Source organism: Lactuca saligna, chromosome 5 (assembly GCF_052625555.1).
Source record: "Lactuca saligna cultivar CGN05327 chromosome 5, ASM5262555v1, whole genome shotgun sequence".
NCBI classification, from domain to species: domain Eukaryota; kingdom Viridiplantae; phylum Streptophyta; class Magnoliopsida; order Asterales; family Asteraceae; genus Lactuca; species Lactuca saligna.
In genome coordinates, this window is record NC_136421.1 from 204,719,451 (window position 1) to 204,743,572 (window position 24,122).

General features: G+C 37.2%; 1 protein-coding gene across 1 annotated transcript; it reads left to right on the forward strand.

The window, feature by feature from the left end:
- The first annotated feature begins 11,741 nt into the window (after window positions 1-11,741).
- On the forward strand, window positions 11,742-12,251 carry LOC145046155 (uncharacterized). Its single transcript, XM_078994455.1, has one exon. It carries the CDS (start codon window positions 11,742-11,744, stop codon window positions 12,249-12,251), a length of 510 nt encoding a protein of 169 aa, XP_078850581.1.
- Window positions 12,252-24,122: the final 11,871 nt, after the last annotated feature.

Genomic DNA, 24,122 nt, shown 5'->3' on the forward strand with positions numbered 1-24,122 from the left:
ACCAAAACAAGCCATAAAATCCAATGTATCATAAGCATAATACAAAACATGTCAAATCCCAAGATCATAAAACAAATCTTCCGTCAGTGTATACAGTTCACGCGGGCGCCTTCCCACGGTCCTCGTTAGTACCTAAAACACATAACACAACAACTGTAAGCATAAATGCTTAGTTAGTTCCCCAAAATACTACTTACGCACATACGCCTTTCCATGAGATGACCTTCAGGTCCATGTGTCTTAGGGGACTTCCGTCCCGACCCGGTAAACCTTCCGGTCCTACCCGTGTCGACCTTCCGGTCCACATCACAATGCCTTCCGGCCCATAACATAAATGCCTTCCGGCCCATATCAAGCATAGCATACATAGCACATACAAACGATTAACGTAATTATATATAATGCATACAGCTCATAACATATCCGACCTTCCGGTCACACATAGATACCCTTCCAGGTACGGTATTGTGAGAAGACTCACCTCGTAGGAAGTCTAGAATCTCACGTGCTCGCTATCTCTAAATCTCGAAACGAAGACCCACCCCGCCTAATCACAATGAAATATCATTCTAATTAATACAGGCTTCCAAGACTAGGCTATACCCCTTTTCATTATCCTACAGAGGGGTAAAAGACCATTTCACCCCTCCTTGACTCAAAGTCCACATGTTGACCAAAACCCTAAAAGTCAACAAAAGTCAACAGGCAACAGTACGCGGGGCGTACCAGCTTCTGTACGCGAGGCATACATCGATGAACCACAATCGGGGGTCTCAACCCCTTACGCTGCGCGTACTGAGAGTTACGCCCAACGTAAGTCCCAGTTCCATCCATACCATAAATTCTGGTCTTAAACGGTTAAGATACTCCTTCAACTTCCAGATCTGGCTCTCTTTAAGTCTCCTATCCCATAAAGTCAGAACCTTTAAGCCTTGGCATGGCTGTAAAGGTTCCTACACCCTCTAATACCTTTCTTTTCTCCTCCAAAGATCTAGATCTCATGCATGGCTAAATATTTACATCCAAGATTACATTTTTATGAACATACATCTCAACTAGACCTGGAATATGATAGATCTAGGCCAATAGAGACTACTTGCTCATAAATTCTCCATCTTTGGGACCAAAAACCCTAGAAATTGGTCCAAGAAGCATACCAAGAGAACTACAAGGCAAGATCTGAACTTTTTACCTCAGGAAGAAGCTCCAACCTTTGTTATCCACAGATCTACACTTATCCACCAACTTCTAGCCTCCACAATGGACTCCTCTTCCCTTTTGGTACCTTGAAATAACACCTTGAAGCTTAGAACACTCACACCCAAGCTATAAATGAAGGAAAAACTCTCTTAGGGTTTCTTTTGGAAGGATGGTGGCTGATGGACAAGGCCATCTCATTCCTTTTATAGCCACCAAGCCATATTAGGGTTTTGGGCCTGGACCGGTTACGCCCTTCGTAACTTTAGGTAAGCCCAGCGTACTCGGGTGACAACGAGTACAATTAGGCGCGTGAGTATGCGCAACGTACTCTTTGTACGCCCAGCGTACTTGCCCAATACAAAGGCCAAAATGACAATTATTAAAAGATGAAGGGCTAAATGGTTGAACCTGAATTTCGGACTGTTACAGTTATGAGTGAAGATAACATTAAAACCTTATGGTACATGTTACCTTATTTCCAAAAATATAAAGAACGTCCAAAACAGAGTTCGTATGCAAAAGATTCAACAGTTTTAAGAAAACAAACAGTAAAACACTAACTTTCTTTAATCGCGTAAAACCGAATCGATCCATTGAGTCACTTGCACATCTCCGATGGAAATTACAACATAACTTTTGGACTCAGGATATGGTCTAATATTTAATTTCATACTCAAAATATTTTTAGCGAAAATATTTGCAAAAGTCGAAAAATCGAACGTTACAGGCCATTTACACGCGAAACTTTAAACAAGATTTCCCGGAGTTCCGTAACTTGAAAAATTAATCCATTTGGGCTTTTGGAATCCTTGAAATTAACTTTATCTAACGACACTTTCGAAAAAAATATAAGATGTCCCGAAACCGTTACACAAATTGAGGAACATTTAGGGCATTTAATGCTAGATTGGTAACTTTGGTGGGCCCTAACTTAGTTGATCAGCCAAGAGATTGCCTCTAGGACCCCTCCCTACTGTCCAACCCTTCCATCTTCCATCCCATACGTCCTTGCTTGCAAATAACCTCCAAAGGACTAAGAATGGGCAACAGTGGAGTGTTTGACATTCCTTAAAGGCATGGCCTTGCATGGTTGTGCGAGACTCCTTCTAGTATAAATAGAGTGTCTTGGAGACCCTCAATCACACACAAAAACTCATTTCTTCTCTCTCAAACCCTCCCTTTCCACTTATTCTTTTCTTGGTTGAAACCACCACCTACATGATCACCTTGTTCCACCACCAAAACCCACCTTGTACCACCCTCTATTAATCTAAACCACCACTCAAGCACCACCTCAGCCCTCCTTCACCTCTTCCCTCCCACCCTATCTTTGAATTCTACCCAAAATAGAAGAGGAAACCGATGGCATCAGCCACCGGAGTCCCTCCTGCCAGCACGAATTGCAGTTGCTACCACCATCGTCCAAGCCATCTCCGGCAAAGCTATAGCTATTTCCCTGCCTTGGAAGACCAGCCTCGCCATCTCCTCCCTTCCCCGATCAGTGACTAACATAGAAGAAGGATTCAGAGGCAACAAGAGTGTGTCGAAATCCCCTTTTCACCCCACCGCCACCTTCTGCAATCATGTCCCACCTCTCACCCATACTCTCTCTATTGCAACATTAATATCTCCATGTGTTATATTGTTATAATAATAACATATGCCTTGTTACTACAAATCTTACAAAAGAAACATGCTTAATTTATAAATGGTAGTGTCTTATACTATACACGTATTCCAATTTTGCTCGGCTTTTATAAACTCTATACGATTCATTATGTGTAGAACTTATCCACTTTTAAGTTAGGGCTTAGAGCTATTCATACTTTAGTTAAGGGATTTATACTGAGGCACTATTCATTAGCTAAAGTCTAAACACTTAGCATACACATACTGTTGGATAAGGTGTCTAAGTCCATAACTATTTCTGGTATGTACTTGACCCGACCCGGCATGGTCCATTTGGGTTGCATGGCACCATGCAATTGGATAGACTAAATGAGAGAAATAACACTTGGAGATTATTAATATATTATAATTTCTAATATATTAATAATATTATTTGATTAGTTTGATCAATAACTAATTTAGAATTAATTAAGTGGTCAAAAGAGAACTAATTAAATATATGGGTTAATTATGTAAATCATCCATATCTTGTATAGTGGGCTAAGAGGCTCCATGGATTATCAAGTTGGGTTCTACCCATAGGATGCTCCATGGGAGTTACAAACCCATGGGTCATGGAAATGAAGAGTCATGACACATTAGGGTTTACATGGTGTAACCCTAGATGTGTCAACACTATATAAGGATCTCATTCTCCACCAAAATCGGCTACACTAAGGAAACAAGAGGGCTTAGCCGATTTCAAGAAGTGTGTGTTCTCTCATAAGTTTTTCCAAGAGCATTTGGTGTTGTGTGAAGCATTTGAGGCATCACACTTGGGGTGCTAGGCTCACAAGGTTTCAAGGAACACAAGCAACAACAAGGTAAGTTATTCTATCCTTCATTCAAGTTAAAATTGTTCCCCATGTATGCTAGATAGGAATATAGCCTTGGAATTCAACTTTGCATGATAATTAGACAAACATAGATCCAAGGTTATTAGGGTTGCATGTACACTTAGGAAGTGTTCGAATGCTCAAAACCCATCAATGGTATCAGAGCCTAGGCTTGTTTGCTTTTTATTTGTGCTTAAAAGTTGAAAAAAGTCGAAAATCTTGCTGTCTACGAATGGACTCATCGAGTCCATAAGAGGGACTCGTCGAGTTCACGTGTATCTTCAACCAACTCGGCGAGTAAGTTCATGCACTCGACGAGTAGGGTCGACTGGTTGCAGAATTTCGACTTTAGTTGCTGGAAATGAATTAGAAACATTACCCTAAACTTTTTGGTACTTGGAAAACTTGTTTTAGATGGTGTAATGTCCTTGATAATTCATTTACAACAACTAGTTATCAAAATTACAAAGTTTTAAGTGTAATTTTTTATTTATGAATAAGTTCATATTCATGTTCTTGTTCTTATGATGTTTTAGATGATCATAGGAATTATTTGTAACCTATGTGGTAGATTAATTCTTGATCATAATGTGTTTTAATGGAGTCCATAACTTGTCTTCAAGTTATGGAAAACCAAGAGTCACACTTGAATTAAAACCATTAAAAACAAACACAAGAGTTAGAAAAATGAAGAATCTTCATTTTATTACTCTATTAAGCTCATAAGTTACAAGAAATGAAAAGTTTTGAAAGTTACAAAACTTACCCTCAAGTTTTGGAACAAGTAAAGTTAAGTTAAAACTTTAGTTCCAACCCCTAGAATTTTAAAAGTTAAAATTCAACCCTTATACTTATATTATGATGATTTAATAATTATATATATATATATATATATATATATATATATATATATATATGTCTTCAAACAATGCTGCTTCTGGCTCGAATCCTAATGGCTCCTTTACTCTTATGAGTTTGTGTGGGAAAGTTACCTTTGATGGATCCAACTTCAATGAGTGGATCAGAAACATCAGGATGATAACCCGCTACAAGGACAAAGAATATGTCCTTGACAAGGAGCTTAAGGAAATTGATGAGTCCACTGCAACTCCCCAGGAGATCACTGACTTTCATACTCATGAAAGAGATGCGACCAAGGTGGCTTGCATCATGTTGGCCACAATGACAGCTGAACTCCAAAAGTCTTATGAAGATTTCTACCCTTATGAAATGCACCAAGATTTGATGGAAAGATACCATGAAAGTGCACGACAAGAGACGTACGAAATCATCTGCTCCATGATAACAACCATGATGAAGGACGGAGATTCCATCACGAGCCACATGCAGAAAATGCAAAGGTATGTGGATCGTTTGCTGAAGCTTAATGTGAACTTCCCTGAGGAGCTTGCAATAGATATAATTTTGCGCTCCTTACCATCGTGCTATGATCAATTCCGCATGACATATCACATGAACAAGGAAGAGGTCACCCTCAGCAAACTTCAGGGACTTCTCAAGACCGCAGAGACAGGTCTTAAGAAGTCGGTTGCTATCACTCCTACTCCAAACTCAACTCCGGTTTTGGCAATCGGGAAAAGTCGAGGGAGGAAGAGAAAGAGATCTTCGAAGGGTACCAAGGCTCGGACCCTTGATGGATCTTCTTCAAGTGGAACCAAGAAAGGTTTCATTACTCCTTCTTCTGACCCAAAAGAGGCTGAATGCTTCTATTGCCATGAAAAGGCTCATTGGAAGCGGAACTGCCCAAAATACCAGCAGGATGTGAAGGATGGGAATGTCAAACCCAACCATGCAGGTATTTACACTATCATTTCTAATAACTCACCCCATTCTAAATCTTGGGTCCTTGATACCGGTTGTGGTATTCATATTTGTTGTGACTTGCAGGGACTAAGAAGAAGTGAGGATGTGGAGCAAGGAAGAATAAACTTGATCATGGGGAATAGGAAAGCTTCACCTGTCACCAAGATTGGAGTTTATACTTGATCGCTAAGTAGTGGGTTTAGTTTAGATTTGAATAAATGTTGTTACTCGCCAGGAATGGCAAGAAATATTATTTCCTTTAATGCTTTGTACAAACAAGGGTTTACCTTTTCGTTTAATAATGAAGTTGATTCTATTGATGCTTTCTTTAATAATGTTCTTTATTTTAAAGCATTACCTTGTGATGGTGTGTATGAAGCTGTGTCTGTTGTAGATAACTTAGGAAATAATGTTTTGTGTATTGATTCTGCTACTAATAATAACTTGGATAAAGCATCATTATGGCATTGTCGTCTTGGACATATAAGTAAGAAACGCATAGGCCAACTCCAAAAGGATGGAGTCTTGGAGTCATTTTACCTAAAGTCAGATGATAGTTGCGAATCATGCTTACTTGGAAAAATGACAAAGTCACCCTTCACAGGCTCGTGTGAAAGGGGTGAAGGTTTGTTGGACCTTATACACACGGATGTGTGTGGGCCATTCAAACATGCCACAAGGGATGCTAATCGTTATTATTTGACTTTTACTGATGATTACAGTAGATATGGATATGTCTACTTAATCAAGCATAAGTTAGAGACTTTCGAGAAGTTTAAGGAATTTAAACAGGAAGTCGAGAATCAATTGGGCAGGAACATTAAGATGCTTCGATCCGATCGAGGCGGTGAGTATCTTAGTTCAGAGTTCCTCGACTATCTAAGGGAATGTGGGATTGTCTCACAATTGACACCTCCCAGGACACCGTAGTTGAATGGTGTGGCTGAGAGGCGTAATCGAACCTTGTTAGACATGGTTCGTTCCATGATGAGTTGATCTTCGCTACCAATCTCATTCTAGGGGTATGCCTTAGAGACTGCCGCCCATATTCTTAATCTAGTCCCTACAAAGAAAGTTGCCAAAACTCCTCACGAGATGTGGACTGGTAAAGTATCTAAACTAGACCACATCAAGATTTGGGGTTGCGAGGCTTTCGTGAGACGCGAGACTCATGATAAGCTCGAACCTCGAAGCGAGAGGTGTATTTTCATCGGCTACCCACAACAACCTTTGGTTACCTCTTCTACAGACCTAGTGACAATGTGGTCTTTGTAGCAAGAAGAGGAGTCTTTCGAGAAAGAGAGTTTATAAGCCAAGGAGACAGTGGGAGGCAAATTGATCTTGAAGAAATTCAAGAGTCAAGTGGTGAAGGAACTTCAAACTCTAGCCCTCAACTTGAGGAGGAAACTCCTGTTGAGCCAATTGACGAATCTGTACCTCTGAGGCGTTCCATGAGAGTTAGGAGTGCACCTGAGCATTACTATGGATTCCATATTTCTGCGGAAGGTGAGACACTTATTAGTGATGGGACACTAGTAAGTCAAGATGACCCTAACAGCTACGAGGAAGCCATGGCAGACCTGAGTCTGCTAAATGGAAAGAGGCTATGGATAGCGAGATACAATCCATGTATGACAATCAAGTTTGGAACTTGGTTGAAAATGTACCAGGTCGTAAGACAGTGGGGTGCAAATGGGTCTTCAAGAAGAAGACCAACATGGATGGTAAAGTACACACTTATAAGGCTAGACTGGTTGCAAAGGGCTTCTCTCAAATTCCTGGAGTGGATTATGATGAGACCTTTTCTCCGGTAGCCAAGATTAAGTCTATTCGGTTTCTATTAGCCATAGCTGCATTTCATGACTATGAAATATGGCAGATGGATGTCAAAACTGCTTTCCTTAATGGAAAATTGGTTGAAGATGTTTACATGAGTCAGCCAGAAGGTTTTGTCAGCAGCAAGTACCCTAATAGAGTGTGTAAGCTTGAGAAATCCATCTATGGATTAAAGCAAGCACCTCGCAGATGGAATCTTTGCTTTGATGAAAAGGTCAAGGAATTTGGCTTTTCTAGGAGTGAAGATGAATCTTGTGTGTATGTCAAGGCTAGTGGGAGTATAGTTAGCTTTTTGGTATTGTATATGGATGACATACTACTCATAGGAAACGACATTCCAACCCTGCAGGAAGTAAAGTCCTGGCTTGGGAAGTGTTTCGCTATGAAGGACCTCGGTGAAGCTGCCTATATTTTAGGGATAAGGATCTTGAGAGATCGGAGTAAAAGACTAATTGGACTTAGTCAGAGTACCTACTTGGATAAGGTGCTGAAGAGATTCAGCATGCAGGACTCCAAGAAAGGAGAGTTGCCCATCCAGAGTAACGCCAAATTGAGTAAGACACAAAGCCCTAGCACTGAGGTTGAGATAGCAGAAATGAGTCTAGTACCTTATGCTTCGGCTGTAGGTTCGATCATGTATGCTATGACGTGTACTTGACCTGATGTAGCCTTTTCCTTGAGCATGGTTAGCAGGTTTTAGGGGAACCCTGGCAAGGCACACTGGACTGCGGTAAAGAATATTCTCAAGTACCTACGAAGGACTAAGGACTGGGTCCTTACCCTCGGTGGGAGTGATGACTTGAGAGTAGTAGGGTATAGTGATGCTAGCTTCCAGACTGATAGGGATAATTTCCGCTCTCAGTCGGGCTGGGTCTTTACCCTAAATGGAGGAGCAATTTCTTGGAAGAGTTCCAAGCAAGAGACAGTGGCAGATTCTACTTGTGAATCAGAGTATATTGCAGCTAGCGAGGTGGCAAAGGAGGCGATATGGCTGAAGAACTTCATTGGAGACCTTGGAGTTGTACCAGCTATTAAAGAGCCAATGGAAATTTTCTGTGATAGTGAAAGTGTTGTTGCCTTAGCCAAGGAACCAAGGGATCACGGGAGATCCAGACACATCGACAGAAAATACCATTTCATCAGACATCGGATCGAAGAAGGACTCCACGTGGCAAAGAGGGTATCATCCGATGAGAATCCGGCAGATCCCCTCACAAAGGGACTGACTCGGGTTAAGCATCTTCAGCATGCTCGGAGCATAGGGCTGAAGGATGATATTAGCTTTAGTAGTTAGATAACCTCGAAATTTGTAAAGTGTAATTGACATTTGATGATGAATAAAAAATGTTTTATTTATGAGTAAAGTGTTACTATCTCTTGTCGATCGTTTACTACATTTCTTTTGCATGTTTTGACTTCCAGAATAATTTTTGTTTGGTATAACATATTATTCAAACCTCCACAGTCGGTCATATGTCGGAAGTAGATATGAATCAAGATTGTCATGTTTGGTTGTAGAGGTCTTGGACAAGGCTACAACAATCATGAGTGCTCATAAGTTCTGAGCATTCGACTCAACCCACGCTCACTGGAATCACTTCATGGAATTCTATCTCGAGTGATCGTGAGACGGTAATATCGTATAAGTCTTCAAACCTAGAGATATGATTTGTTACTTACAAGTTGGTTATGCATTGATTGTACGAAAACGCATTGGTAACTCGATGTTATAAATCGTGCTCTTGTGTGTAATTCAATGAGTGGTAGAACAAACATATGAGTCGAAGTTTATCTGTTCCTTCTTGGATTAGAAGCTGATATCTGGGCCCCTCATTGATTTTGTTTTGACCCATGTACCGGGCCCGGTCAGAACTAAGTTGATGTGTTCAATTAAGTTCTTTGTCAAACAAATCGGAAATCGGGAAACAAACTGTTGGACAATAAGTAAGACATTGTTCCATGTATTTGTCCGACTGATATCTAGAACAGAGGATTATATGATCACTTATCTTAAATGGCGTACCATCATCTTCTCAATTCCGAGAAACCTTGAAAAGAGCTACGATTGTCGATCGGTTCCTGAAGTCATACTTGCAGTAATAGTTATTAGACTTATCCAAGTGGGAGACTGTTGGATAAGGTGTCTAAGTCCATAACTATTTCTGGTATGTACTTGACCCGACCCGGCATGATCCATTTGGGTTGCATGGCACCATGCAATTGGATAGACTAAATGAGAGAAATAACACTTGGAGATTATTAATATATTATAAGTTCTAATATATTAATAATATTATTTGATTAGTTTGATCAATAATTAATTTAGAATTAATTAAGTGGTCAAAAGAGAACTAATTAAATATATGGGTTGATTATGTAAATCATCCATATCTTGTGTAGTGGGCTAAGAGGCTCCATGGATTATCAAGTTGGGTTCTACCCATAGGATGCTCCATGGATGCTCCATGGGAGTTACAAACCCATGGGTCATGGAAATGAAGAGTCATGACACATTAGGGTTTACATGGTGTAACCCTAGATGTGTCAACACTATATAAGGATCTCATTCTCCACAAAATCGGCTACACTAAGGAAACAAGAGGGCTTGGCTGATTTCAAGAAGTGTGTGTTCTCTCATAAGTTTTCCCAAGAGCATTTGGTGTTGTGTGAAGCATTTGAGGCATCACACTTGGGGTGCTAGGCTCACAAGGTTTCAAGGAACACAAGCAACAACAAGGTAAGTTATTCTATCCTTCATTCAAGTTAAAATTGTTCCCCATGTATGCTAGATAGGAATATAGCCTTGGAATTCAACTTTGCATGATAATTAGACAAACATAGATCCAAGGTTATTAGGGTTGCATGTACACTTAGGAAGTGTTCGAATGCTCAAAACCCATCACATACTACTATAACCATTAATCTTCGGAGCGAGATACATATGTATAGATCTATACGGGGTTGACATCGCCACCTCTGGTTGTTAGCTACAACCTCAACCGACCAATTGAAGTGGGTGATAAGTTTCTAATATCGTTACTATGACATCCAATGAAGCGTTGTAGCAGGGTACATTCAGTCACATAGCTCGGTTATAAAACGCACTATAAACATTAACTCGAATCTCTTTTTCTTACTACAATTCATAAAATTGATTCTCTCAAATACGTTTTAAGCATGGATTTACTTATATCAACACACCTTTTGGTTTTTCAAAGTTTATTTAAATATGGTTTATTTATAAAGAAAATACTATTTGAACACTTTTAAAAGCATCATTATTGTTACTAGCAGAAAACCTGTAACTCTCACCAACCTTGCGTTGACCCTCAAAACTACATGTATTCTCAGGAAATCAGTAATCAAGCAAATTTAGATGATGGATAGTCATGGATTTCAGGCAATCTAGTTTACTACTTTTTTTTATGCCTGCCTACCCGTTTAAGGCAATTCATATATTATACTATTATCTTTAAGAACCATGTATTCAAACATCAAGATGGAATACAAATGTTGTTTTGTTTATTGTTGTACTTGTGTTGTATATTATTTTTACCTATTATCCATGAACATAGTGGTACAGTCCGACATGTTCCACCGCCTCGGTCGGGGGTGTGACAGATTGGTATCAGAGCTAAATTGATTATAGAGAACTTGTATCTTCGAAATAGGAAATACAACTATAGCAAGAAGCTCCTAATAAAAGTATTATTATTAATTACACTACTTTTTGGCTGCGTATGGTATGGGGAATCTGGTTTGAAGGGCCTCATAGGGTTGCTGGATTCAGAACAGATTAATTGCTAAAATGATCCTGCCCTCTAGTGTTTCTTGTCTAGCCATCATATGTACATATTAGTCTTGGAGTACAAAATAAAATTTAATAAAACTACAAACCTCACCAACACTAATATATAAGAGTTTTATATATATATATATATATATATATATATATATATACTATAACCATGCGAACACTTAATAAAATTTTAAGCATCACGTCAACTAAAACTACCCACTCAACCCTTTAGGTCAAACACTTCAACTAAGGTTAGTGTCGTACATAATCCATACCATAAATAAACCTGGAACGTGTTCCTATGCTATTTATGGTCGGGCCGATGCACAACCAACCTTGAGCAAGGAAAATTGGCACAATATTATTCTTTAAACATTTCAAATAGTGTTGGAGGTTCTAATAGAGCTCCAATACTTGTTTCAAGTGAATATCATCATTGGTCCCAAGGAATGGAAATATATTTAAAGAGACTAAGAAGAAATGTTTAGAGATCTATAGAGGAAGGAACTCATGTCCCCATTCTTACTCCCATTGTTGTTGATGGTGCTCAAGAAAGACTCGGAGGTGGTCCGACGTCCATGAACAAACTTAGCAATGATGATCTCGATAAGATGGAGAAAGATGCAATTGCCTTCTATGAAATTTCATGTGTCGTTCCTCTTGAAAAATTTAATACCATCATCAATTGTACATCTGCCAAAGAAATTTGGGAGGTACTCAAAAATCTCTACCAAGGTTCTGAACAAGCACAAGAAAAGAAGCTCACCATTGTTCTCAACGAGTTCACCAACATCAAAGCACTACCTGGTGAAAGTCTTGATGAATCCTTTAAGAGATTTAACCTCATAATCACTAAACTCTCAAATGTTGGTACCGTCATAAGCAACCATGAAACCTATCGACAGTTTCTCAATGGGTTAGGAAGACATTGGATGACTACAAAAATGATAGTTCAAGTAGATAGGAATATCCATACTCTTTCTCTATTTAAACTCTATGGTGAACTTCAGGCTCAAGAATCCACAGTCTTGAAAGAATGTGAAGATATAGATGGATCACTTGCTCTAATGGCTCAAGCTCCTCAGTAAGCCATCAAAGCACCGTAGTATCCCTATCCTGGAGAGTCGTCATATCAACATCCATATGACAATTCAGTGTAGTCATATGATACAGATATGGAACTAGATGATGAGGAAGATTTCTAAAATGCCCTAGTCCTTGTCAGTCAACAGCTCAATCAACTCCCCCCACCCACTTTTCACAAAATCCACGGCTCACTAGACCACCTTTCAACAGAAGTCACAACCTGTAGAACAATCATCAATGATACCCCAAAAATCATCATCACCAATCTTAGCCTCAGAACACACCTATGATGACTTCTAATCACAAAGAAATTCCGCAGAAAAACAAAACACTGGTCTCCGATACTAATGCCGAAGAAAATAAAGATGGAGTTCTTGTCTTGCATAAACGTCACAAGTAAAATCACTTTACAAGAGTTTGCAAAGTAAATGTGGTGAAAGACAAAGCATTCTATTTAGAATGGCTCAGGATATGGAAGATGATGAGCCTGACAACAAAAGAAACAAAAGGAAATATATGCATTGTTTCAACAAGTACAGAAGACGACTCAACCAACCTGAAGAAAAACTACTGCAACATGGTAAGGGAAGGGACCCTCAGCATCGTTGAACAGGTAAAACATATGATTCAGTCTAATAACTATAGTATTTATGATTGTGCACCTCACATCGAAAGACTAAATGAAGCTTGTGTTTCCATCCTTACAAACTACAATAAAGCCTTAAATGAAAAGAAATTAGCGACCGAAGAGCTGTATCACTTGAGAGGAAGACTAGAAGATAAGAACCTTAAGTCACAATGTTACAAAGAGACTTGTTGTCAGAAAAGGATGCTAGGTTACTCAGTAAGACTCAGTTAGAAATTGCTTTCAATCAACTAGATTTAGCCCGCAAGGAAATTGTACGTCTAAATCAATTACTTGAAAAGTTGTTTAATGAAAGTGAGGCCATTGAAAATTTAGTTAATAATGGGACTATTGATAACATATATAATTTGGGATGGTCAAATGGCTTCTCTACCAAAGAGAAATATCCTACTCCGTTTAATGTCAAACATCCATATATCCCACCAGATCGGACCTGTCATTACCTAATCAATGACAAGACCTTTCCCGAAAACATTTGATGTCACTTCGATAGACTTCATGACCTCAGTAACAACTGTTTGATCAAGGAGATACATCCAGAATCCTCAAGAAACTTAGAAAGTTTTTTCCCTATCATTGGTATGATTAGTTCCGATTCCCAATCCAGTTCTGAAGTGGATGAGGGAATTGTTGTGGAAAGATCTGAATCATTCTCTGTTATTAAGGAAGAAATAATTTTAGAAGGAGCATCTCAACCCTCTAAGACAAGTCAAAACAAGGAATTACCTTTGACCTACTCTGCGGTACTTCAATCCTCATTTCCAACAAATGTCATCCCACAGACCCCAGTCAAGTCCACATCGACTCATTGGTCTCTCCCACATGAACTTGACATTAACAACTTTAAGTTTGGACAATTCTTCCAAAATCATGAACTCTATAGTTCCGATGATTCAACACCTAGGTCACTGGCTAGATCAAAGGACCTTAAAAGGCCCCAATTAAATGCTTCTGACGTTGTCACAAAAAAAAAACTTGAGGCATAAATGGCTCTGAAAAATGAATTCAAATCCCGACTTCAAAGGCGAGCAGCTGAGTCAAAATCAAAATCTTTCAAAAATCAGGCCAAATTTTCAAATAAAAGGAATTTAGACAAATCCACCACTAAAAAATATTTTAACACTGTAGTCGATGGATCTTGCCCAAAGCATGTACAGTGGCTAAATCTTTCAAAACCAATGACATTGTACTCACCCAAAACAAGGTCAAGTCTTTGTCAAAAACTTCCGTAAACGAATAAAAAGTGACAAGTATTTTGCACACTCCTCACTTTTCAAGATCCCATCAACCCATCAAGAAGTCGACACCTACATTCAGGTCCCTCAGCAATCCTTCTTCAAATCTAATGGACTATTCAGTAAGGCACAAGCTAAGGACCGAGAAAAAGGACAAAACACCCCATAAAAAGACACCACCCTCCAGACCTTTGACCAAGTCCATTAGGTTGGTCAGTGAAAAGAAACTCTCTTTTGTCTTCTACCTACCGGCAAAAAGGACACGTCAAATCCCATCTCAAAATTTCCAAAAGAATGGGAAACATCTTGGACACAAACAAATATGGAGAGAAAAATCTCTTCATCACTCCCACAACAAAGCATCACAAGTCACCATCCACACGCATACACTTGATAAGAATGTTTCCTATCTTACTACGGGCCCTAAACTTTTTTGGGAGCCCAAATTAATCAACTGATTATGCAGGCTATGTGCGAGGAGGACCATGAAGAAGATTGGTTGATTGATAGTGCCTGCTCCTTGCACATGACGGGAAGGTTAGACTACCTTCGTAACTTTAGGCTAGTCATTGGTGGTGAACATCACCTTCGACAATAATTCAAATAGGATAATAAGGGGATATGGTGTGTTAACTACATGAAGCTTCTCTATTCAACGAGTAGCTTACGTAGAGGGTTTAAAATACAATTTTTTCAATGTTAGTCAATTGTGTAAACCAGTTCATCGGGTAGAATTTGACAACATATAATGTTACATCATGACAAATGATAGAGATAAGTGTTTGATGAAGTCAAAAGCAGAAGGAACAATGTACCCACTACAAGTCCCTCTAATCGGCAAACCACAACTATGCTTTTTGTCAAAAGTAGTTTCCGAGGTTAGTTGGTTGTTGAATCGAAAGCTTACACATCTCAACTTCAGATACATTAACAATTTAATGAATGCAGAGCTGGTTTGAGGGCTACCAATTCTGAAATTCAACAATGATACTATGTTTTCGGTATGTGAGTGTGGTAAACAAAACAAAGGAATTCTGCCTCTGATAATTGCTTCATCAATTGTTGAACCGATGGAGCTCCATCACATAGACCTCTGAGCTCCTTCATTTGTAGTCAGTCTTCATCATAAAAAATACATTATGGTTATAGTTGATGACTACACTCGTTTTAATTGGGTCTTCTTTCTAAGAGTGAAGTCAAACACACTGCAGACTCTAATCAATTTCATCAAATAGATAGAGCTACAGATCAATCTTCCAGTCAAAAGAATAATAAGTGACAATTGTACCGAGTTCACTAATCATTTTCTGGATAGCTTTTTAGTATCCAAAGGAATCAGCCACAACTTCTCAACGCCATACACACCACAATAGAATGGAGTAGTTGAGAGGAGGAACCAAACGTTGGTTGAATCTGCTAAATCAATGCTCAACTTTTCTAACTTACCTCTCTATTTTTGGACCGAAGTAGTGGCAACAACATGTTTTGTTCAGAATCAGAGTATCATTTGCAAACATCTCAACAAAACACCATATGTAGGTCTGAACAACAGATTGACCCATTGTACATTTCTTTCGTATTTTTGGTTTCTAGTGTTTCGTGGTCAATAACAAGGATCATCTCAACAAATTTGCACCAAAATCTGACAAAGGCATCTTTTTGGGTTATTCAACAAACAAGGTTGCATATTGTGTTCTTATCAGGAGAACAAGACTAATAGTTCATCCTTGAGAATGACATTCCACCTTCGTCGGGACCCTAAAACATAGTTGCAGTGAACTATGACGATCTCTTTGATCTCCTAAAAACTGCACATCTTTTAGAGATACTAGTGTCACTAGTAGCACAAAAACAACACTCAGAAGTATGTGGACCAACCATTTCTGAAGGAACTTCATTCAATACTTCCACCTCGCCGGTTGAGGGTAAAATCTCAAATCCTTTAGAAATCACAACCATCGAGATTCCAGTCATTGAAGATGTTGCTCCGGTACCTGTCTACTAAATTACCAATCAATCAACTGTCTCAAAAGATTCTGAGGATGAAGAATTGGAAAACATTGACACCGAAGGGGATCCAAGAATAGTAAATCACTCATCGGTTTAGGTGGAACCATCATCGGTTCAGGGGGAGCCATCATCAATCCAAGGGGAGCCTTCATCTTCAGTTGTTGAACTAATCCCAACAATTCAAGACTCATTTACATGATGTTCACAAACTGAGGGGGGTCAACCTTAGAGGACCTTCCCTCTAATGCATCTGTTGAACATCACCAATCTCACCTACACATCTGGACGAAAGATCACCCACCTGTCCAAATCATCAAATATCCATCTACAAGTATACAAACTCATTCCTCTTCAAATTTAACTAATCATTGTCACTATGCAGCTGTTATGTCATCAATTGAGACCAGAACCATGAAAGAGGCACTTTTGGAGCATGATTGGATTGTTGTAATACAAGAGGAACTAGTAGAGTTTGAAGGAAACAAGGTATTGTGTAACATACCAAAAATCTCAACAAATTTAAACTTTTCAAAACAACTCATTTATTAAAAAAAGTGCTTACTAAAACATTGTTCCTAGAACATGATTTAAAATCACAGTCTCCCAATATCCAATCTACTGTAAAACCAAGGACGTGTATGGTCATGCTTTCGCCTTCCCACGAATCATCTGAAGAACTTGAAACCATAAACAAAACTATAAGCACAAAACTTAGTGAGTTCCCCCAAAGTACCAACACGATAAACAAATAACACATAAACAACTGTAGGATTAGATGTCTAAGCCAATAACAATTATTGGTATGTACTTGACCCGAGAATAACATGGTCCATTTGGGTTGCATATCATCAGGGTAATTTGTTAGGATGGACTTTTGAGAGAAGATGTTGGATATGATTTAGTAATATATTATAAGTTATAATGTATTAATATGAAATCATGTGTTTTAATTAGTATTGATCAAGAATTAATTTGGAATTAATTTAGTGATCAAAAGAGACTAATTAAATTTATGGGGACTAATTATGTTAATTAGTTATATTTATATGTGTTGGGCTTATGATCGGACCAATTTTATGTATGGATACATAAAGAGTTGGGCCAAATGAACCATGGATCATTAAACCCATGGGTATGGATTTGGTTTACGAGTTATACCCATGACACTTGGATTCCTCACACATATAAATAGATTCTTCTAGCCCAAAAATTGTGACTTACTCTAGTCTTAGAGTTCATGGAGGTTTTGGTGCATGGAGATTCTCTCTCAATTTCATTCTTTGTCCATGATGTGTTGTGATTCCACTTGAGGCTTCCACACTATTGGCGCTAAGCTCTTAAGGCTAGATACATCGAGAATTTAAGCTCTACAATAAGGTATGTTATCCTAACTAGATTCTTTTGTTGTATATGACAATTGTATGCTAGTTATAGGTTATACCATGCAAAGTTCATATTTGCATGTATAATAGAGAAAACATAGATCCAAGGTATTTAGGTTGCATGAACACCTTAGGAGTGTTACAATGCTCAAAATCCAACAGTGGTACCAGAGACTAGAATTGTTTTCAATTATACTTGATACAAATTGCTGAAAAATACTGAAAAAATCGATTTTCTGCTATTCTGGACAGTGGACTCGCCGAGTCCATGCTCAAATTCATCCAACTCATCAAGTTGGTTCTTGCACTCGATAAGTTGAACCCCCAGACAATATATCTTTGAGTTTTAAGGTTGGGATTGGACTAGAATCATTACCTAAACTGTTTTGGACTTATAAAACCTGTTTTTGATGTGGTAATGATCATTCTAATCCAATTCAAAAGATAATTGTCAAATGTTTTATGTTTTGTATTAGTTTAATGATTAGGCTAATTACATGAAAATGTTTTGATATGAATTGTCTTGTTCATATGAGTTTAATCAAGATTATGAATATTGCTAGACATGTTTGTGATAGTTGTTTTCAATCCAAATTAATCTAAAAGTTATTCATAATATGTGTTTTTGTAACTTTTCCTCAAGTTATATGAAAAGTCTCATTAAAAAAGTTATTAAAACCATAGGTTACAAAATGAAGAGTCTTTTTATCATAAATAGTTTTATGAACTCCATAACTTGTCCTCAAGTTATGGATGTTCAAGAGTCTCATCATTAAAGATTTTTAAAACCTTAATTAAACTCATAAGTTATGAAAATCTAAGAGTTTTGAAAAGTTTCAAAACTTTCCCTCAACTTTTGGAATTTGCAAAGTTACCTCCCCATGTATACTTTAATTCCAAGTTAAACCTTAGCATTTTAGTAGTTTAAAATTTAACCCTTATACTATTATAATATTAAAATTTAATGATTATATATATATATATATATATATATATATATATATATATATATATATGTATAAGAGCAAATTCAATCTTACCGTTAGTAGGCCTTATTCACAAAGCCAATCTCTAAGGGGGGTATAAGGTTACTGCCTATAAATTGGTAGTTTAATGGGTGTCCACTCTCACCCACCACTTCCTTGACTGGTGGAGGGTCGTTAGTCGAACTAGTAGGAAAGGACTATAATTCTCCTTTCATTAAAAGTATAATGACAAATACTAAGTAATTAAACACTTATAAATTCTCAATCTTAGTTACCTAGGAAAATGTGAATTTGATGCTAACCCATGAAATTACACTTTGCACATTTTTAAGTCGTTAATGGAGCATGTGTGGTTAACTGGTATACTAACATGGGACTGACAATGTGCGGCAAATGGTAACTTAAGTTTTATCATAGATCGGTGGAGCGTGTGGTTAACCGCCACATCGATTGGGTGATAAAATTAAGGGTACCAAGCCAATTTGCATTGTTATTCACACCTTGTTTGTGATCCTCAGCATCCGTGTCACAAAATTGAGAGGGCACAATCGAGATTTAAACATGCCATTGAAAGTTCAATGAATCTCAAAATATCTAGGAGTTTCAAATCCAATTAAAACTTAATAATTTATTTTCTTTTTCATGGTGGAAATTGGTAAATCGTCATTTACCTACCTTCAAATATTTTGTATCTTGGATTACGGCATCCCTCTTCCAAGTTGTAAAATAGTTTTTTGGGTCCTAGCCTTAATATTTCATATTGGGTGTTATGTTAAGTACTTAAATCAACTGAAACTTGAACTTCTCCCTCATAGATGTCTAAGTTTAGACAACTATGGTCTTCCTCATCCTTTTGGATAAAGCCTTCCTAATGAAGATGATATCCTTAATGGCAATCAAGGTGAAATATTAATCCTTTTGTTGTGCATTAATGGGACTGGAATACATACTTCACTTCCTGGCCCACAAGTTCAAGGTCACTCAATCCCTATTTGGCATGCAAAGTGTATATGTGCTTACATCTTGGAGATTAAGTCATATATTGGCAAGTCGGCAGAGTTGGGTGTCAAAGTCTTAAGGAAGTTGACGGTTGATTGGGTTCTTCAATCACTTTCTAAGTCACATGGTGAGTTCTTTAAGGACTACTATGTAACAGACTATGACATGACCCTTAATGATCTTACATATTTTCTCGATGCTACTAAATCAGCAATGATTTGGAGCAATGGTAAAGCAAATTTGATTAGAAGATCAACTTCCCAAACCTATTTGGACCTTGACAATGGTGACATTGGAAGCCCATAAAACCTTTCTTTTCCCAATGGAAAGGGATCGGTCATGCTCAAGTCGTTTGACTCAATGGTAAATAGAAAGGCTAAGTCTAAACAATCAAGTGTACCATTTCCAAAGAGTCCATATGTTTCTATTTCCAAGAGAAAGGACATTGGTTGCAAAGCTCCTCAATTTACCTGAAATATCATAATGATGGTAAAGTCAAAAAGTTTGACTCTACTTCAGGTAAGTCCATTATCTAACTCTATGAAGTCTCTTTTGGAGATTCTTAATACATGATGTAATGTAATTACATTTTGATGTTTTGGAAGAAGCAAAGAAAAAAAAGGGTATGATGATTTTGATCGCGAAGATGGATTTCAATCGCATGGTTCGGTGATCGGAATTTTGAGCTGCTGCTTAAAGAGTTATGATAGATTGCTTAGGAATAGATAGCAACACGTTTTTCATATGTATTTGGTTTGTAAGGATAAGTTTTTCTGCAAATTCTAAAATAAAATAAAATAAAAAGTTTTCAATTATTTAGTTTAAGTATCCTTACAATGGCTTTTGTGAAAAATTGTTGTTTATATGTTTCCATTAAAAGCAATATTGGAAAATAAAATTTGATTCTTTCATTTATGGTAGTGTCATAATTTACCAAATAAGGAAAGATTTTCATCACCCAAGTTTCAGTTGGATAGAAACTTGGAATCATGTAACTTGTATTGTATGATGAATGAGAATTTTCATCTTTTGTAAATTAAGACTAATTCCTTGTTCATATCTACATGTGATTCAATTGAAGGACAAGGGGACCAGGTACACTTGGTTGTGTGCTGGTCAAGTCCACTATAAGGAATGATAAGATTATTCTTCATGATTTACTAAGGTTTAGTAAATATGGTTATGATTACAAGTTTAAGTGTAATTCTGAAACATTGGAAAAGTTTCAATGTATGGCAGGACGGATAACAAGAATCAAATAAGGTAGATAGATAAAATTTTCTCCTATCCGAAGATATGGGAAAGTACTTGAGTATCTTTTTTTATGATTATATTAGAGATTATGAAACCATATCACAATTGATCCTCTAAGAAATCCTTAGTAAATTTTTTTGGCTAAGGAGAGGAATCGTGAAGTGTGGAAATGGTCAAATCGAAAGATAAATCATACTTCGTTCCAAAACAAGTCTTAGCGTCATACTCTAAGATTATAACATGATTGACATAATTTTAATAAAGGTTTATAACACTTATAAAATGTAGAATAACATGTTTCTTACTCTTGTACATTTGAGATTGGTAAGTTGTGATGTTTTGGATAAGACAAAAACCAACTAAGACCAATTGGAAGAAGTGTTTATCTTGATAAGAATCCACACTAACTCTTAAGTATTTGTTTTGTCAAGGAATTGTTCTTGACAAGAGAAACTTATATGTCAAGAGGTCAGTGGGAGCCTTAAAAGATCTTGAGATAGTTTCAAGGACTGATCAAGAGTATTGTTAATCACCAGCCCACGATTTGAGGTTTGTAATCTATCGAGTTGACATATTCTTATTTTTGTGTCTATTCATGTTAAAATTTGACTATGCTTGTGAGTTCTATTAGTTATACTTCATTCCAATTCTACAAGATTAGATAGAGATTTTAATCAACTTTAGTTAAAGATATATATGAATGTTATGTTGGAATGGTTCAACATAAGGAAATTCTATATATGTTGCATTCTCAAAATTCAATTATGATTACGGCATCCCTCTTCATAGTTCGAAATGTGAGAACATAGCAAATAAAATTTTATAGCATGAATTGTGTCCCATATGCTTCAGGTATAGGATCGATTACATCCATTCTAAATTTTCCAAATGCTTAGGGCATTAAGAGGGAAAAGGGAATAGAACCGGATATGACTGGGATGATTTAACAATTGTTGAGGATAATCTGAGGTTTACCAAAGATTGGTTGCTCGTGGACATTTGGAAGTATATTGCAAACTTTGGAAAGGACCATATTGCCATATTCGGAAAATAGGCAACTCTTGTTCAGAAGTGATAGTCAAAATGGTAATATGGAATTGTTTTCATAGGTAGAAGTTATTATCTAAATCTGTGTAAGATTAGAAAAGTTAATGCAAAGAAGGGTGTTCAAATGAATATACTTTGAATATGAGACTTCGTTTCCATGGAATTGATCTCCATTGTTATACTTTGTAATGTTTGTTGCCAAGTCTTTGTGACTTTTGTGCATAGTCATTACAAGAGAATCATTGCATATAAGTTTAGAATCTAACAGATTACAGTAAATGGAATGAGTTTGGTATTCTTACATTTACAAAAAGGATTGGGATTGTGAAATGAGCATCATTAGAGTCGTGTTCAATTGATCTATTTCACAAAATAAAGGACCATAGGTAAACATAGTGTGCATGCTTGGTGCATGGCTTGATTAATATTTTTTTTTCAAGTATTAAGTTGATAAAATCGAAACATTAAATAATGAGTAATCAATATGGTGCTTAGATAAAAGGTGTTTTTATTTACTCTCAAAGTGTTGGGGTCATATAGGATTAGTATTATTCTTGTGTTTCACTTTGCATGTTTTGACTTCCCGAATGACTAAGTTATTCAAACCATCCACATTCGGTCATATGTTGGAAGTAGATATGAATCAAGATTGTCATGAATCTGGCTTGTAAGATTTGTCTAAGGTGCATTAGACATGGCAATGGTTGCTACAACATTCATGAGTGCTCATAAGTTATGAATATTGGATTAAACTCATGCTCATTTGAATCACTTCATGGATTTTATCACGAGTGAATCATGATACGATAATATCATATATTCTTCAAACCTAGATGATTTAGTGAATCATGAGACGATAAGGATAAAATCAATATATGTGGGCCCCTCGATGATTTAGTGATGACACCCCTAAGTGCTTGGCCAAGCCTGGACTGATTTGATTTGTTCAATTAGTCAATTGTCATAAATCGAAAATCGGGAAACAACAAATGCACAAAGAGAAAGATTATAATCCATGTCTCAGTTCATATGATATCTAGAATGGAGGAATATATGATCACTTATCTAATGGACGTGTCATTTGATTTTTTCAGAGTTCGACAAAGGCTTTAAGACCTACGATTGCTAGTCAGGTTATGAAGTCGTACTTGAAATAATAGTTTTAGATATATCCAAGTGGGAGACTGTTAGATTAAATGTCTAAGCCCATAACTATTATTGGAATGTACTTGACCTCAGAGTAGCATGGTCCATTTGGGTTACATATCATCAGGGCAATTTGTTAGGATAGACTTTTGAGAGAAGATGTTGGATATAATTTATTAATATATTATAAGTTATAATATATTAATATGAAATCATGTGTTTTAATTAGTATTGATCAAGAATTAATTTGGAATTAATTTAGTGATCAAAAGAGACTAATTAAAATTATGGGGACTAATTATGTTAATTAGTTATATTTATATGTGTTGGCTTATGATCCATGTTGGACCAAGTTTATGTATGGATACATAAAGTGTTGGGCCACATGAACCATGGATCATTAAACCCATGGGTATGGATTTGGGTTATGGGTTATACCCATGACTCTTGGATTCCTCACACATATAAATAGATGCTTCTAGCCCAAAAATCGTGACTTACTCTAGTCTTAGAGTTCATGGAGGTTTTGGTGCATGGAGATTCTCTCTTAAGTTCATTCTTTGTCCATGATGTGTCGTGATTCCACTTGAGGCTTCCACATTATTGGGGCTAAGCTCTTAAGGCTAGATACATCAAGACTTCAAGCTCCACAATAAGGTATGTTATCCTAATTAGATTCTTGTGTTGTACATGACAATTGTATGCTAGTTATAGGTTATACCTTGGAAAGTTCATATTTGCATGTATATTAGAGAAAACATAGATCCAAGGTATTTAGGGTTGCATGAACACCTTAGGAGTGTTAGAATGCTCAAAATCCAACAACAACATCATGTACTGGGTCCACAGCTAAAACACTAGATTATTCCTAAGCCCACAATATGAGTCTGGCTTGCCTATCGGGCCCACATCTCATATATAAAATCCATGCGCTATCAAATACCACAATGACAACCCATCAACATCTAGCCCCTAACTCACACTATGAGTCCAAATTAGGGTAAAAGACCTTTTTACCCTTCTCAAGCTTGGCCCAAAGCCAATGCCCCAACTAGATGACCAAAGGCCTAAAATCCAAAATAAACATCTAAGGCCCAAATATGACCCAATTTTCCAAATTTTGCTCAATTCCTTTTGTGGGCCTTTACCCAAGAAATTCCAACAAGTC

Excerpts from the sequence above, each read along its gene's own strand:
- LOC145046155 (XM_078994455.1), top strand. The coding sequence starts at position 11,742 with ATGAACAAACTTAGCAATGATGATCTCGATAAGATGGAGAAAGATGCA.